We start from the raw sequence: 15,582 nt of genomic DNA, 5'->3' as shown, positions 1-15,582 counted from the left end.
AAAGAAGAAAAGAAAAGAAAGGGCACTTACCATAAATGGAGCTTGCAGGACTGGAGGATGCTCGGGTGAGTCTGTCAGTGGTCAGTGAATGTGAAGGCCTAGGACATTACTGTGTACTACTGTAGACTTTATAAATATTCTACACTTAGACTACACTAAATAAATTGTACTATAACATTACGACAGCTACAGTGTCACTAGGCAGTAAGAATTTTTCAACTCCATTACAGTCTTATGGGACCAGCATCATATATGCAGTCTGTCATCGACTAAAAGATCATTATGGGACACATGACTGCATATGAGTAAAGTGTTCATAAATTGTAAAGGACTAGCAATATGCAGACTTAAGGTATGTTCTTCATTTCTGTCTTCCCAACTAGACTGTAAGGGACTTGGGAGTAGGGACTGTGTAACTCTCCTGAATACTTTTTGGTATCCAGCAAAACTGAATAAATGTTTCTTAATGTCTTCTTTCTCAAGCAAGGAACTCTGGCGCATTTCTGCAGTTTGGGGTGGTGGTAGGAATAATCACCACTACTTTGCATCCAAAGATACCAGAGAGAAACCAAACATTTTATTTGCTTCACAAGAACTTCATTTGCTTAGTCTTATCTTTGTAAATCATATATTAGTTCACCTACTCCAATGCTGTAGCTATTGCAGAGAGTTAAACAACTAAATAATGTGACTGCTTTATAAAACATAAATTGGAGAGAGAAAAAAAATGCATCTGGTTTTTTTTCCTCATTAAAAACTGCCATCTGCTAAATTCTCTGAATCATCTTGTCAAAATTCATTGAAGGAAAATAAACTGTGTTCAGAGGATCAAGACAATATAGTAGGCATAAGGATTCATAAGCTCTTCTCTTTAACTTCTTCAATGAATGCTTCATGGTACATTCTACTCTAATTTTAATTTTCAGGCAGAAAATAGTACTATATAATGAACACCACGATGTACACAAATCCCAATTCTCTTACAAGGCATAGGGCTCTGGATAAATTCTACCCATCTCAAGTCACGATTTCATGAACTCTTTTGCTTGACTAGTCACATTTACCTTGACTTTTAGTTACTTAGCACTTTTGTCCACAATATCATAAATTTTATTGATCAGAATTGCACATACAAGCACCTATCTTATCCATAGCCAGACCAAGTTCTTTACTTTTCTGTACCTTTATAGCGTAGAACTATTTTTAGCACTTGCTGAAGGACAGTTAGAATAAAGTTATATTAACCAGGACTCGATTTCTTTACCTGTAAAAACTATATTAATAATCTTGAAACCACCTTTGCAAAATTATGACAGTAAAGGAAAACTGACATAGTTGACTCCATCTTGCTTCTGACCTCCAAGTTGTCCTCGTCATTCCTGGATATAGGCCAAGCTAACACTGGGAGGAATTTATAATTTAACTTGAGGCCAGGAGCAGTGGCTCATGCACGGAATCCCAGCACTTTGGGACACCAAGGCAGGTGGATCACCTGAGGTCAGGAGTTCGAGACCAGCCTGGCCAACATGGTGAAACCCCATCTCTACTGAAAATACAAAAATTAGCCAGGCATGGTGGTGGGCACTGGTAATCCCAGCTACTCAGGAGGCTGAGGCAGGAGAATTGCTTGAACCGGGAGGCAGAGGTTACAGTGGGCTGAGATGGCACCACTGCACTCCAGCCTGGGAGACAGAGCGAGACTCTGTCTCAAAAAAAAAAATTAACTTGAAAGTAAAGATGATAATAGGAGGCCAGACTTGGTGGTTCCTGCCTGCAATGCCAGCACTTTGGGAGGCTGAGGCAGGCAGATCCCTTGAGGTCAGGAGTTTGAGACCAGCCTGGCCAACATAGTGAAACCCTGTCTCTACTAAAAATACAAAAAAAAAGAAGAAGGAAAGTAAGCATGATAACAGTCCCTCTCTAAAATGAACCCCCGCCTTGCTCAGGGACCAAAAACTGCCTTTGTAAGACTAATCAAAGGCCACAAGAATAGGATTACGGGAGGGGCCTGAACTCTGCTAACATGTAGGTATAGTTTCCATAACTCTTTACTGCTCAGGAGCCATGTGGCTAGAAGTCACAAGATTTGCAACTTCCCCAAGTGTTCCTATAGATAACATCACTACTGTACAATCTAAGATTAGTTTTTTAAAGACGTTTTTCAGATCTACCCCACCAGACCTGTGATTCACAGCTCAACTGGTCCTGTGGCTCTACCAGAGACAGACTCAGCACATAAGGACAGTTTTTCCACACTCCTATGATTTCATCCCTAACCAATCAGCAGCACCCACTCCCTAGCCCCCATCCACCAAATTGTCCACAAAAACCCTAACCTGCAGGCCTTTGGGGAGACTGACTTGAGTGATAACTCTGATTTTCCCACATGGCCAACCTCATTAAATCCTTTCTCTACTGCAATGCCATGGTCTCAGTGAATTGATTTTTGTCTGTTCAGCAGTGGGGAAGAACCCATCGGGCAATTACAATCTTAGTTCCCCAATGTCTGTAACACAGATCAAATTAACAAAACTATGACGATAGAAGCTCTTTGATAGTTTATTCAGGAAGAAAACAGGTCTTTTTTTTTTTTTTTTAAGTTAGGAGCTTGCTCCTTGAAGATTCTACAAATGATCAGAATCTCATTCTCACCAAAGAATCGTTTCTTTGGTAGGTGAAGGGAGAAGGAATGGAATGCATCCCGTTAATGTAACTTTTCACCTTTCTTTGACACTGGCTGCTAGCCCACAATGTTTGGTTGGGCTAGAAAACAAATGTAAAAAAGAAACACTAATCTCAATTCTTAAATCTATTCTGCAAAGATGCCAGGAAGACAAATAAGTTACTTATAAAAGCAGGAAGTTTTTTTGGAGGAAAGGCACTATAAAAGCAAAATATATTAAAGAACTATTTTCACATTCTAAATTCTGTGCCTAACTTCCAGTTTAAACTGGTAGCTTAAAAAACAGAGGTCAACAGAGAAATCAGTAAAAGGATCAAGGCAGAACACAGAAATACACAAACAGCAAATGCAAGAGATAAACCAGGAGGTAGATTAGGTTATCAGACATAACATAAAGATCTCTCCTTCAAAATGACATCTCTCTTCTAACCTAATGTTACGAAGACTAATTGAGCAGAATGAAGGGTTGTTAAACAGCCACAAACTTAAGTAAACCTGCAAAGTAAAATCTAGTCTTGGTTAATCATAATCAAGAAAAAGAATAAACAAATTGATTATAAATTGGCTGCCAAAGTTTGCAAGGGTTTTGGAATTCAGTTACTGACATATTTAATGTAAACAAGAGGGAAGCCAAAAGACAAAAACACCACCTGGAGATTAGCAGCAAGAAGGTCATAAAAACAGCAAAGTATAAAACTGTACTACATGAGGATCACGATTTTTGTGCAGAAAATATATGGATTGCCCCCTCCCCCACCTCACTGAAAAACAAAAATATAACAAAAACAATATGACAGATATTCCTCAATGCCACAGTGAGTGATACAGGACTATTATAAACTGAAATAGCATCAGGAAAAAACAGATACAGAGCCTAACCAGAAACAATGAAATACACATACCAAAAACACCAGCATGATACATTCAGAAACAAATGGCTTAATGTTCTCATGGTTACCAAAAAGCAAATTACCACTGGTCTTATAAATGTATACAGGATCCTCTCTCAGAACAGCTAACTTTCTTCATATTCATCATTAACATTCTTCTTTCGATCTGTACTTCGTCAAGGTAGTTAGTAAGATTTTAGAGGAGAGTTATTAGTTTGGGGAACTAACATTCTGGAGAGAATCAGTTAGGCAAATCCTTACCCAGAATCAGTTGCCTCTCATAACACCTGACCCTCAGTTTGTCCATTAACGCAACAAGTTTATATTTGGCACCACTAAGCCTACTACTGTCATAAGCACCTGTGACGCAAAAAGGAATAAGACTTGGCTGGACTTGGTGGCTCATACCTGTAACAACAACAAAAATTTAAACACTTTTCTTTCTTCCTTATGAGACTGAAAAACGACTCCCAACAAGGTTTGGTCCTAAAAAATAAAAATATAAATAACTGAAGGAAGGGCAGCTAACAAAGAAATATGAAATAGCAATGAACTCAAGTCTGATATTTGAAAGAGATACCCCTAGACTCCCTAGCCATTAGTAAGTAGAAGCATCTTCAGTGAATAGTAACTGCTGTTCTCGTTTAATCTCCAACTGGCCAAGGTACGAACTATTACCTTTGCCCAAAGCTATATCCAGTGTCACTGGCTTAGCTGGTATTTCCAAAGTCTGACTCATGGACAAATCTCAAGATGATGATAGGGCTTGGTATCTTTGAATAAAACAATGTGTATTTAATGGGTGGAAGACTGTAGACTCAGAGTTCCTTAGTCCAAAGTTAGAGGATACTTGACAATCTTCTCAACTGTTTAAAACTTCACAGAAAAATAGGTTTGAAGTATTGTTTGGCCTTAAAAATAAAAGACGTTATTTCAATTTCTTATAAATACCTTCGGAGACAAAGGCTTTAACTGACCTACTATCTCATCTGCATCAAAGGGTTGCACCATTACCTCAATGGCAGCATATGAAATGGATAAAAGAGGCCGGGTGTGTGGTGGCTCATGCTTGTAGTCCTAGCACTTTGGAAGGACAGGCAGGCAGACTGGCTTGAGCTCAGGAGCTCAAGATCAACCTGGGCAACATGGTGAAACCTCATCTCCACACAAAATACAGAAAGAATTGGCCAAGTGTGCCCAGCTACTCGGGAGGCTAAGGTAGGAGGACTGCTTGAGCCTGGAAGGTCAAGGCTGCAGTGAGCCATGATAGCACCACTGGACTCTAGCCTGGGTAACAGAGTGAGACCCTATCTCAAAAAACTAACAAAATGCATAAAAACGCCTCAATAATTACTTTTCTATTAATAAAACTGGCAAAAGAAAACACACATTAACTTTACAAATGTAATTTATTTAACAAAAAAACTACAAGTAGTTTTCATTATTAACAAATCAAGAGATTCATAATTTTTAATCTAGAGAGTAAAAATGGATTAATTTAAAATAAACTAAAGCCATGAATTAAAGAAGTTTCAGTCTGAAACATATCATATATTAGATGATGGCATCTACTGACTAAATGTAATATTGCATTCCTATATAGGTCATGAATATCTAGAGGAAGAGCAAAGTTTCTGGTGGCATGGACCAATAAGATCCTCAAAATATTCTAGGGGTAGAGTACAGCAGTGTGAAAAGGAAAATAGTGACCAATGGGCAAGAAAAAGGCTGGGCACAGTGGCTCATGTCTACAACCCCACCACTTTGGGAGGCAAGGTGGGCAGGTCACTTGAGGCCAGGAGTTTGAGACCAGCCTGGCCAACACGGCAAAACCCTGACTCTACTAAAAATAGAAAAATTAGCCAGGTGTGGTGGCTCACACCTATAATTCCAGCTACTCAAGAGGCTGAGGCACGAGAATCGTTTGAACCCAGGAGGCAGAAGTTGCAGTGAGCCGAGATCGCGCCACTGTACTCTAGCCTGAGTGACACAGCAAGACTGTCTCAAAAAAAAAAAAGCGGGGGAGAAGGGGGCAAAGAAAAATTCCTGTACTAAAGACTATAACACAAGCAAAAAGTAAACTGACAGGGGTATACTAAAACCCTCAGCAAGGCAAATTGATCTTGGTGATATATAATTCTAAGAACTCCAACCTTAATTTTCTTCCTGAAGTATTTTGTGTTTTGGGTTTTCATTTTTAGGGATATTATGTCTAATTTCACCATGAAAAATACAAGTAGATTTCACTTGACATAAATTTTTTTTTTTTTTTTTTTTTTTTTTTGAGACAGAGTCTCGCTTTATCGCCCAGGCTGGAGTGCAGTGGCCAGATCTCAGCTCACTGCAAGCTCCGCCTTCCGCGTTTACGCCATTCTCCTGCCTCAGCCTTCAAGTAGCTGGGACTACAGGCGGCCGCCACCACGCCCGGCTAGTTTTTTTTTTTTTAGTAGAGGCGGGGTTTCACCGGGTTAGCCAGGATGGTCTCGATCTCCTGACCTCGTGATCCGCCCGTCTCGGCCTCCCAAAGTGCTGGGATTACAGGCTTGAGCCACCGCGCCCGGCAAATTGTTTTAAAAAGAAACTATACTCTGAAAAGTAAAAGATATATTTTATTAATGATTTTTTACTGAGAGAGAACATAGGGAAAGAAAATGAGTTTTACACCAGGGAGAACTGTACTCAACCCTCTAGCCCTGCTACTAACTTGTATGACCTTTGTTTTCATTTATTTACCTTAAAATATGTTTTTTAAGAAGTGGCACATCAGAGGTACTCTATTTTTATTTTTTGAGACAGAGTCTCACTCTGTCACCTAGGCTGCAGTGCCAGTGATGTAATCATAGCTAACTACAGCCTCAACTTCTTAGACTCAAGTCATTCTCCCACCTCAGCCTCCCAAGCAGCTAGGACTACAGGTGCGTGCCACCATGCCCAGCTAATTGTTGTAATTTTTGTAGAGACAGGGTCTCTCTATGTTGACCACGCTAATCTCAAATTTCTGGTCTCGAGCAATCCCCCAAGTCTTGCTCTCCCAAAGTGCTGGGATTATAGGCATGAGCCATCGTGGCCAGCCAAGAGGTACTCTTAACAAATGGCTATTGTTGGGATTGCTAACTACATACATTTTTCCCAGGAGGGCCTGTGGGCAATAAAACTAATGTTACTATGCCAGAAAATACTTGACCAGTTAGATTTCATAGTTCCTATGGAATTCCTGGTTCTAAGGATATTTGTGTTTAGTAGAAAGAGCTTTAAATAAGAAAAAAAGAACACTTCTTTTCAGGTATTTAATTTTCTTAACTTCCAAAAGATAGAAAATACTACCTGGCATATCTCACATCTAATACTCCACAAGCAGATACGTTCCTTCGTCAGACAGAATTGTGCTTTCCTCTATTTCCATAATTACGTACCAGAAACTGGCCAGCAAAACTTGAAATTGCAACTTGGGCTATCCAACCCTGGTGGTATGATGCTAGAGCAGCTTACTCCCCCTGATATTTAAGAGGCATATGCTGTGCAAGAGCTAGAAAATCAGCCAGCACCACCTAACCATAAGGTGCTATTCTCACTTCCTCTCTTTGAGTCAAGTTTGCTAATCAACTCCTCAAAGAAAGGCCATAGTGATACTCCATCAGGTAAAAGGGAAGAGCACAGGCTTGTTCTCTTTAAGGCTGGGACAGCTGCCAGGACTTTTCTGAATAAGACCTACTCTTTATGTGTATCCTTGTAATCATAAGATGTAGAATGTAAATGAATATACGAGCTAGGGATGGTTTCCCTAAAAAATGTGTAGTGCATATTCTCTGCTTGAAGGAAAGGAGACAAGAAATAGCATCCAACCCAACTACAGAGTAACTTAACAGCAGTCAGATTCAGAAAATGTGCTAACCCAATTTTCAGGCACAATCTTCTGGCCCTGGAAGGCTAGAAAGGCTGGAAATCAATGCAAGCATCCTGAACTTGATTTCTCTTGGGAATGGCAGAGAAAGTTAAAGTTTTCTCCAAATTAAGCTTCATTTATCTACTTATGTTCTTAGAAACTGTAAAGGAAAATCAATATAAGTTTTTCAAAATACATACACACAACTATATATGCTGTGTATGAGTATACATAAACTGTCTTTCATTAGCAATGAAATTTTAAGGAAGGTGGCCAACAAATCTAACATTTAAAAAATAAGGAAACAGACTAGGAGTGATGGCTCCCGCCTGTAATCCTAGCCCTTTGGGAAGCCAAGGCAGGCAAATCACTTGAGGTCAAGAGTTCAAGACCAGCCTGGGCAACATGGTGAAACCCCATCTCTACTAACAATACAAAAATTAGCCAGGCATGGTGATGCATGCCTGTAAGCCCAGCTACTTGGGAAGCTGAGGCATGATAATTTGCTTGAACCCAGGAGGCTAAGGTTGCAGTGAGCCAAGACTGTGCCCAGCCTGGACAACAGAGCAAGACTCTGTCTCAAAAATAAATAAATAAATATATAAAACATAAAAAATAAAATATCAAAAAATAAAACATTTAAAAAGGAAACAATCATGCCTAGATAACAGAAAATTAGAAAAAAGAAAGCCATAAGTTATTATGATAAACTCTATGACAAAATTCAAAGCCATTTTCAATTTCTCAGTCATTGGAGTATTGCTGCTATTATTAACAATATCTTCATTACTTAATACATTTTGATTCATCGCTTTTTGCTTATTTCTGTTGTTGTTGTGTTGTTGTTGTTGTTATTGTTTGAGACAGTCTCACTCTGTCACCCAGGCTGGAGTACAACGGCACCATCTCAGCTGACTACAACCTCCGCCTCCTGGGTTGAAGCAATTCTCCTGCCTTAGCCTCCCAAGGAGCTGGGATTACAGGTGCATGCCAACATGCCCGACTAGTTTTGTATTTTTAGTAGAGATGGGGTTTCACCATTTTGGCCAGGCTGGTCTTGAACTCCTAACCTCAGGTGATCTGTTCACCTCAGCCTCTCAAAGTGCTGGGATTACAGGAGTGAGCCACCATGCCCAGCCTGATTCACTGGTTTTTAAAACCACTATCCAAAGACAATTCTGTGAGGTAGATAAAATTGGTTCTATTTTATATGCGAAAAAAAGAGAAAGATATGTTAAGTGACTTATCTAACACTACAAAACTATTTAATGGGACAGCCAAAACTGGAACATAGGTCTTCTAACTCCTAGATCTTTCTACTAATGCAGTGGCTTCAAATTTTATTTTAGCCTCAGAATCCTCTTTCAAATTATTTTCTTGTAGAATCCCACTAATTTAACAGATAAAATTGGAGCTCCTCCAACTAAAATAGCTATTAGGGCCAGAGCCATGTATATTTCAGCTGGCTCCTCCCTCCCCCATGATGGGCTTTGAGATTTCTGGGTAACATCATAACTCCAAGGAGCAAAATGTAAACCATTAAAAGTTATCTCCCTAATTGCCTAAGGAAATCCATAAAGTTCTAATCCAAATATGAATAAGACTAATAACCAGTAAAATGGTACCTCTCGCAGCTACCATATCTAAGACTTTCATAATCATAAATATATATTAATGGAAACAAAAGTTATATCCCATATATACCATTCCAAAGATTATGGCCACATGGAGTTTACTAATTACAAAACTGCTCCTATGCACTGTGTGATAGAATGGGAAGGAGCTGGGCAGGGTGATTCCATTTATTTGGCAATATTACCATCTCATTTACAATTCTACCTAAGCTATTTGTTTCTCAAGTTAAATATAGATACCTTCCTTCAAATAAAATTTATGCAGAGGGCATCTTATGAGCTATTCTATTGTAGTTAAATGAGGCAGGGAGCAGGCAAAGCCAGACAAGCCTCTCCAAAGCAGCCCAAGCCTCTTGGAACATTACATTACGACAGAGGCATGACTAGCAAAAATAAAGGATTATTTCCAAGTTTCAAAGTGGTTCTTGAAATGCAAATGGTGAAGAGCATATACACTGTTGATGGACTGACATCTGAAAAAGGAGAGGCAATAATACCTGATTTATAGGCATAAGTAAATATACCTGAATGCAAAGTACAACAAAAACTCATTGTCCCCAATTAGCCCAATAAACCACTATATGTCACTCTTCTACAAATGGCTCATGAAACAAGAAGAAGAAAGTATTATTTTAAAAAGTCCTACCACAAGAGTATGAGCAGTAGTCAACAAGCAGGTTAAGTTTATTAATCCTAGGGGCCAAACAGAAAGTAAATCTTACTTTATCTCTGAAAATAAACCTTAAATTCAGAATAAAACCAAAGTGGAAGTGATGGATGGCCTATGTATACAACCACCAATGAGAGGCTACGTCTACAAAGCATCAGGAACATTAGAACTGATGTCAAAGTTTAAATCATATAAGGTCAGGAAACAACAACAACAAACAAAACAAAACAAAACAAAGTCCCTTACATCAGCTCCAGAGGAGGCACTATCAGCTACACTTCTAACTACCAAAGACATACCATCCAATAAATTAGCTGTTATGCCTAAAACCATATCCTTCAGTTGTAATACACAATAATTTAAAGACTATGTGGTCTTCAAAAAGAACAGCAAACTGGAATGTAAGTTTGTTTTCTCCTTGCCTATGCTACAAGTTACCCATGTGAGCTAAAAAGCAAGTATTTTTTTTCTCAGCCTTTTCGTTTGTTGAAAAAAGGGATTCTAACAGCTGCCCTACTTACTTCACAATATTGTTGCAAGGATATGATAAAACAGTGTCCATAAAACACAATTTAAAGCATTATCATGTAATTTGTCACTGTGAAAGATATTCATTTTTACCAACCAATCATAACAAGGTTTATCTTCGTTGACTAAACTTGAAAAGATTCCATATTAATTTAGCTTTGTTGTCTCAAGAAGAAAAATTCCTACACCTTTTTTCTAAGAAACCATCCTAACTTTTTTTTTTTTTTTTTTTTTGTTACAGGGTCTCACTCTATCACCCAGGCTGGAGTGCAGTGGAGTAATCTCGACTCAATGCAGCCTCCACCTCCCAGGAACCAGACATTCTCCCACCTGAGGCTCCTGGGTAGCTGGGACTACAGGCACACGCCACAACACACAGCTAATTTTTTGTATTTTTTTGTAGAGACAGAGGTTTAGCATGTTGCCCAGGCTGGTCTTGAACCCCTGAGGCTCGGGTGATCTGCACAACTCAGCCCCGCAAAGTGCTGGGATTACAGGCATGAGCCACCATGCCAGCACCTTTTTTTTTTTTTTTAATTGAGACAGAGTCTCACTCTGTTGCACAGGCTGGAATGCAGTGGCATGATCACAGCTCACTGCAGTCACAACCTCTTGAGCTCAAGAGATCCTCCCACCTCAGCCTCCCAAGTAGTTGGGACTGCAGGCATACGCCACCATGCCCAGCTAATTTTTGTATTTTTTGCAGAGAGTGTTTCACCATGTCGGCCAGGCTGGTCTTGAACTCCCGGCTCAACTGATCCACTTGCCTATGTCTCCCAAAGTGCTGGGATTATAGGCATGACCCACCACGTCTGGCCAAAAAACCATCCTACCTTGATTGCTATAGCTTATATGCATACTCTGGCTCTCTGTCAACACACAAACACAGAACTGGGAATCCTCACCAATCGGAGGTCACTATCAATAAAAACTTATTTCAATTGCCTGAGCAGTTTTCAGTTGAGCTTTGAATTCTAGCCTAATAAATATGTATTGGAATAAAGGGAAAAGAAGTATATTGTGAAAACGTCTAGATAAACCATTAAATGAGAGGTGCCATTTTTTTTCTTTAAGTATCAATATACAAAAAAGCACTATTCAGTTAAACTTATAGTGAATGCCTACTTCACTCTATCCAAGGCCCTGTGCTGCAGAGGTTTGTGCTGTAGTAGTGTGGACCTGCAAGCTTAGACCTGCACAAATTTTTATCTAAATCAAATACTGAAATCTGGCCGGGCGCGGTGGCTCAAGCCTGTAATCCCAGCACTTTGGGAGGCCGAGACGGGTGGATCACGAGGTCAGGAGATCGAGACCATCCTGGTCTACACGGTGAAACCCCGTCTCTACTAAAAAATACAAAAAACTAGCCGGGTGAGGTGGCGGGCGCCTGTAGTCCCAGCTACTCGGGAGGCTGAGGCAGGAGAATGGCGTAAACCCAGGAGGTGGAGCTTGCAGTGAGCCGAGATCGCGCCACTGCACTCCAGCCTGGGTGACAGAGTCTGCTAGACTCCGTCTCAAAAAAAAAAAAAAAAAAAAATACTGAAATCATGTCCCAAACTTCCTACATGCCTCACAGGAGGAAACATAAGAATTAAACATGTGAAATGATTATGTCTTACACAGAATAGTCATTGGATAACAGTTTTTGGCTGTCAGGAGAGCAAAGATGATGATGATGAAGCAAGTAATTTGAGTCTCATGCTGCTAACAGTTTCACTTATCGCTTGGTTCTCCTTAATACGTGTCTGAAGTGAAGCTCTCACAATCTAGTATTCAGAAACATAGGATGAGACTTTTTTTTTTTTTGAACTGTTTCCCCTTAGAAATCAAAGGGCAAAGGCAAGTCAGGTATTTTGTACATCGAGAAAACCTTACCAGTCATCCATACACATAGTGACTGGCAATTATACTGTGTGTTTTATACTATAACAACTTCCTGGTCAACGTAAATGTGGCCCAATTATAAAATGATGAGTTGAGCCCTAAACATCTGAAAACATGCCGGGCGCGGTGGCTCAAGCCTGTAATCCCAGCACTTTGGGAGGCCGAGACGGGCGGATCACGAGGTCAGGAGATCGAGACCATCCTGGCTAACACGGTGAAACCCCGTCTCTACTAAAAAAATACAAAAAACTAGCCGGGCGAGGTGGCCGGCGCCTGTAGTCCCAGCTACTTGGGAGGCTGAGGCAGGAGAATGGGGTAAACCCAGGAGGCGGAGCTTGCAGTGAGCTGAGATCTGGCCACTGCACTCCAGCCTGGGCAACAGAGCGAGACTCCGTCTCAAAAAAAAGAAAAGGCCGGGAGCGGTGGCTCAAGCCTGTAATCCCAGCACTTTGGGAGGCCGAGACGGGCGGATCACGAGGTCAGGAGATCGAGACCATCCTGGCTAACACGGTGAAACCCCGTCTCTACTAAAAATACAAAAACTAGCCGGGCGAGGTGGCGGGCGCCTGTAGTCTCAGCTACTCGGGAGGCTGAGGCAGGAGAATGGCGTGAACCCAGGAGGCGGAGCTTGCAGTGAGCTGAGATCTGGCCACTGCACTCCAGTCCTGGCGACAGAGCGAGACTCCACCTCAAAAAAAACAAAAAAAAAAAGAAAAAAAAAATCTGAAAACATTTAGATGTTCATGAATAGTTGAAGCAAAAATGGCAAAATTTTAGCAAGTATTGAAATTAGTGGTAGGTACATGAGTCTTCACTCTATTTTCCTTTTCTTTTCTTTTTTGAGACTGTCTCACTCTATCGCACAGGCTGGAGGGCAGTAGCGTGATCTCGGCTCACTGTAACCTCCGCCTCCCAGGTTCAAGCAATGCTCCGGTCTCAGCTTCCTGAGTAGCTGGGATTACAGGTGCCTGCCACCACACCTCACTAATTTTTGTATTTTTAATAGAGACAGGGTTTCACCACATTGGCCAGGCTGATCTCCAACTCCTGACCTCAGGTGATCCACCCGCCTTGACCTCCCAAAGTGCTGGATTACAGGCGTGAGCGACCATGCCCGGCCAAGTGTGACTATTAATGGAAACAACCAAACTAAAACAGTCTCCTACCTAACATTTCCACTCCAACAGACTGAATTTCTACATCCATAATCTCTTTTAATACATTTCTTTCTTTTTTTTTTTTGTGACAGGGTCTTGCTCTGTTGCTGAGGTTGGCTCACTGCAGTCTTGACTTCCCAGGCTCCAGCAATTCTACCACCTTAGCCTCCCAAGTAGCTGACACTACAGGTGCACACCACCAGCCTGGCTATTTTTTTTCCTTTTTTGTAGAAATGGGGTCTCCCTATGTTGGCCAGGCTGGTATTGAACTCCTGGCCTAAAGCAATCCTCCTGCCTCGGTCTCCCAAAGTGCTGAAATCACAGGCACAAGCCATTGTGTCCAGCCTCTTTTGATACCTTTTTAACTTCAGTTTTCATCATAAATATAGAGGACAAGGTGGGCAGTCACATCATTTGATGGGTTTCACGCTATCTAATATAACCACTAGCTGAAACCTGGAGTTCAAATTTAACAACTAAATGTAGTGGCTTGAGAGCAGGTCAAATCAAACAAATATTTGAATTATTTATACCTAAGGCACTTCTTTTTAAGAAGTAGCTTAAAATTTTTTTTTTTACCTTTAGAGATGGGGTCTTGCTGTGTTGCCCAGGCTGGTCTCATACTCCTGGGCTCAAGCAATCTACCTGCTTCAGCCACCTGAAGTGCTAGGATTACAGGTGTGGGCCACTGTGTCCAAAAAGTAACTTTTAAAAAAGATATTTTTCTGTTCTCTCTCAAGGCTATCCTAATTCAACATTTTCATTCCAAAAAATATGTCAGACTTGCCTTTGTTCATTAACTGAGGAGAAAGGTAAATAAAAGCATAATGAAAGCATGTCCTGTATCAGCAGAAATCATCTTAAAACTATGGTTTCCTCATTCATCTGTAGTAGCATATTACTCTTTATGCCAGCTATTCCTGTTTCCAAAGAAAAAAAGAAGTAAATCAGGTCTGGTAAAATTACTTTCTTTTTTTTTAGGCTAGTACAAAACAGTAACCAAATACAGCTAAGTCATAAATGGTTCAAAAATCTAAACATAAGGTGTAAGTTAAGGTACATTTATTTATGTCTGTTTTAAAGAAGCTAAACTGGCCGGGCATGGTGGCTCACGCCTGTAATCCCAGCACTTTGAGAGGCCAAGGTGGGCCGATCACCTGAGGTCAGGAGTTCAAGACCAGCCTCACCAAGAGGGAGAAACCTCCTCTCTACGAAAATACAAAAATTAGCCGGGCATGGTGGCACATGCCTATAATCGCAGCTACTCGGGAGGCTGAGGCAGGAGAATCGCTTGAACCCAGAAGGTGGAGGATGCAGTGAGCCAAGATCACACCGTTGCACTCCAGCCTAGACGACAGAGTGAGACTCTGTATCAAAAAAATAACGAATGAATGAATGAGAGAAAGAAAGAGAGAGAGAGAGACAGAGAAGGAGAGAAGGAGAGAAAGAAGCTAAACCAATAGAAAAGGAGCAGCAAGGGGGAAATCTATAGGGATGTATGAGGTTCCACCAAAGTAAACAATTATCAATTTCAAAGAACATGCCTGAAGCTTTGAACAGCAGATATGATTTTTTATATACATGAGTCAATGGTTTGTAGTTTTTTCCCTTAATTTTATTTTGTTTTAGAGACAGGGTCTCACCCTGTCAACCTTTTTTTTTTTTTTTTACATTTTCTGTAGAAATGAGGTCTTGCTTCATTGCCCAGGGAGATCTTGGCCACCTGGGCGCACGTGATCCTCCTGCCTCAGATTCCCAAAGTGCTGGGATTACAGGCATGAGCCACCACACCTGGTCAGGAGTCAGTGGTTTCTCTCTCAGTCAGATTTGAAGTAACTCTTCCTGTGAGCATATTTACAAAATTCATATATTCTGGATAGTTCTTAATTACCTGACAATCAATCACAAGCATATTCTGAGTCTTTTCTACATGTTCAGTACAAGATATTTAACACACAATTTTATACTCAAAACTTTTCAGAAATTTAACTAGGGAAATAAAAAACTATGAAGTGCTAGACTGTGTTATACATACTAAAGTGCTAAAGGCATATAAAGGAAAGACCAATGTAGCAGAAAAGACCGTTTCACAGAAGCAACAATCAACTAAGTGTTGTTAATGTGACAGTAGATGTTCTCAAAAGCAAATTTAAAGGGAGCTAAAATTACCCAGTTTCTGAGATGTCAGAGATAATCTGAGTAAAGATCACTGGAATCCCATCATACTAGCCTTTCCCTGTATGATTCATTAGA

General features: G+C 40.5%; 1 protein-coding gene across 6 annotated transcripts in view; it reads right to left on the bottom strand.

Moving 5' to 3' along the window:
• The window catches only part of COMMD1 (copper metabolism domain containing 1), a 241,908-nt gene that overhangs the window by 95,504 nt on the left and 130,822 nt on the right, over window positions 1-15,582 (bottom strand). The window contains exon 3 of one of the 6 annotated variants that reach the window (XM_033239183.1): window positions 3,961-4,059. The exons of the other annotated variants lie outside the window; for them this stretch is intronic. Coding sequence (XP_033095074.1) covers window positions 3,976-4,059 — 84 coding nt within the window. The 3' untranslated portion in view covers window positions 3,961-3,975. Of the gene's footprint in view, window positions 1-3,960; window positions 4,060-15,582 lie in introns of those variants that run through there. 6 annotated transcript variants of the gene reach the window in all.

Source organism: Trachypithecus francoisi, unplaced genomic scaffold (genome assembly GCF_009764315.1).
Source record: "Trachypithecus francoisi isolate TF-2019V2 unplaced genomic scaffold, Tfra_2.0 Lachesis_group17, whole genome shotgun sequence".
NCBI classification, from domain to species: Eukaryota; Metazoa; Chordata; class Mammalia; order Primates; family Cercopithecidae; genus Trachypithecus; species Trachypithecus francoisi.
This window is presented reverse-complemented; position numbering and strand designations above follow the sequence as displayed.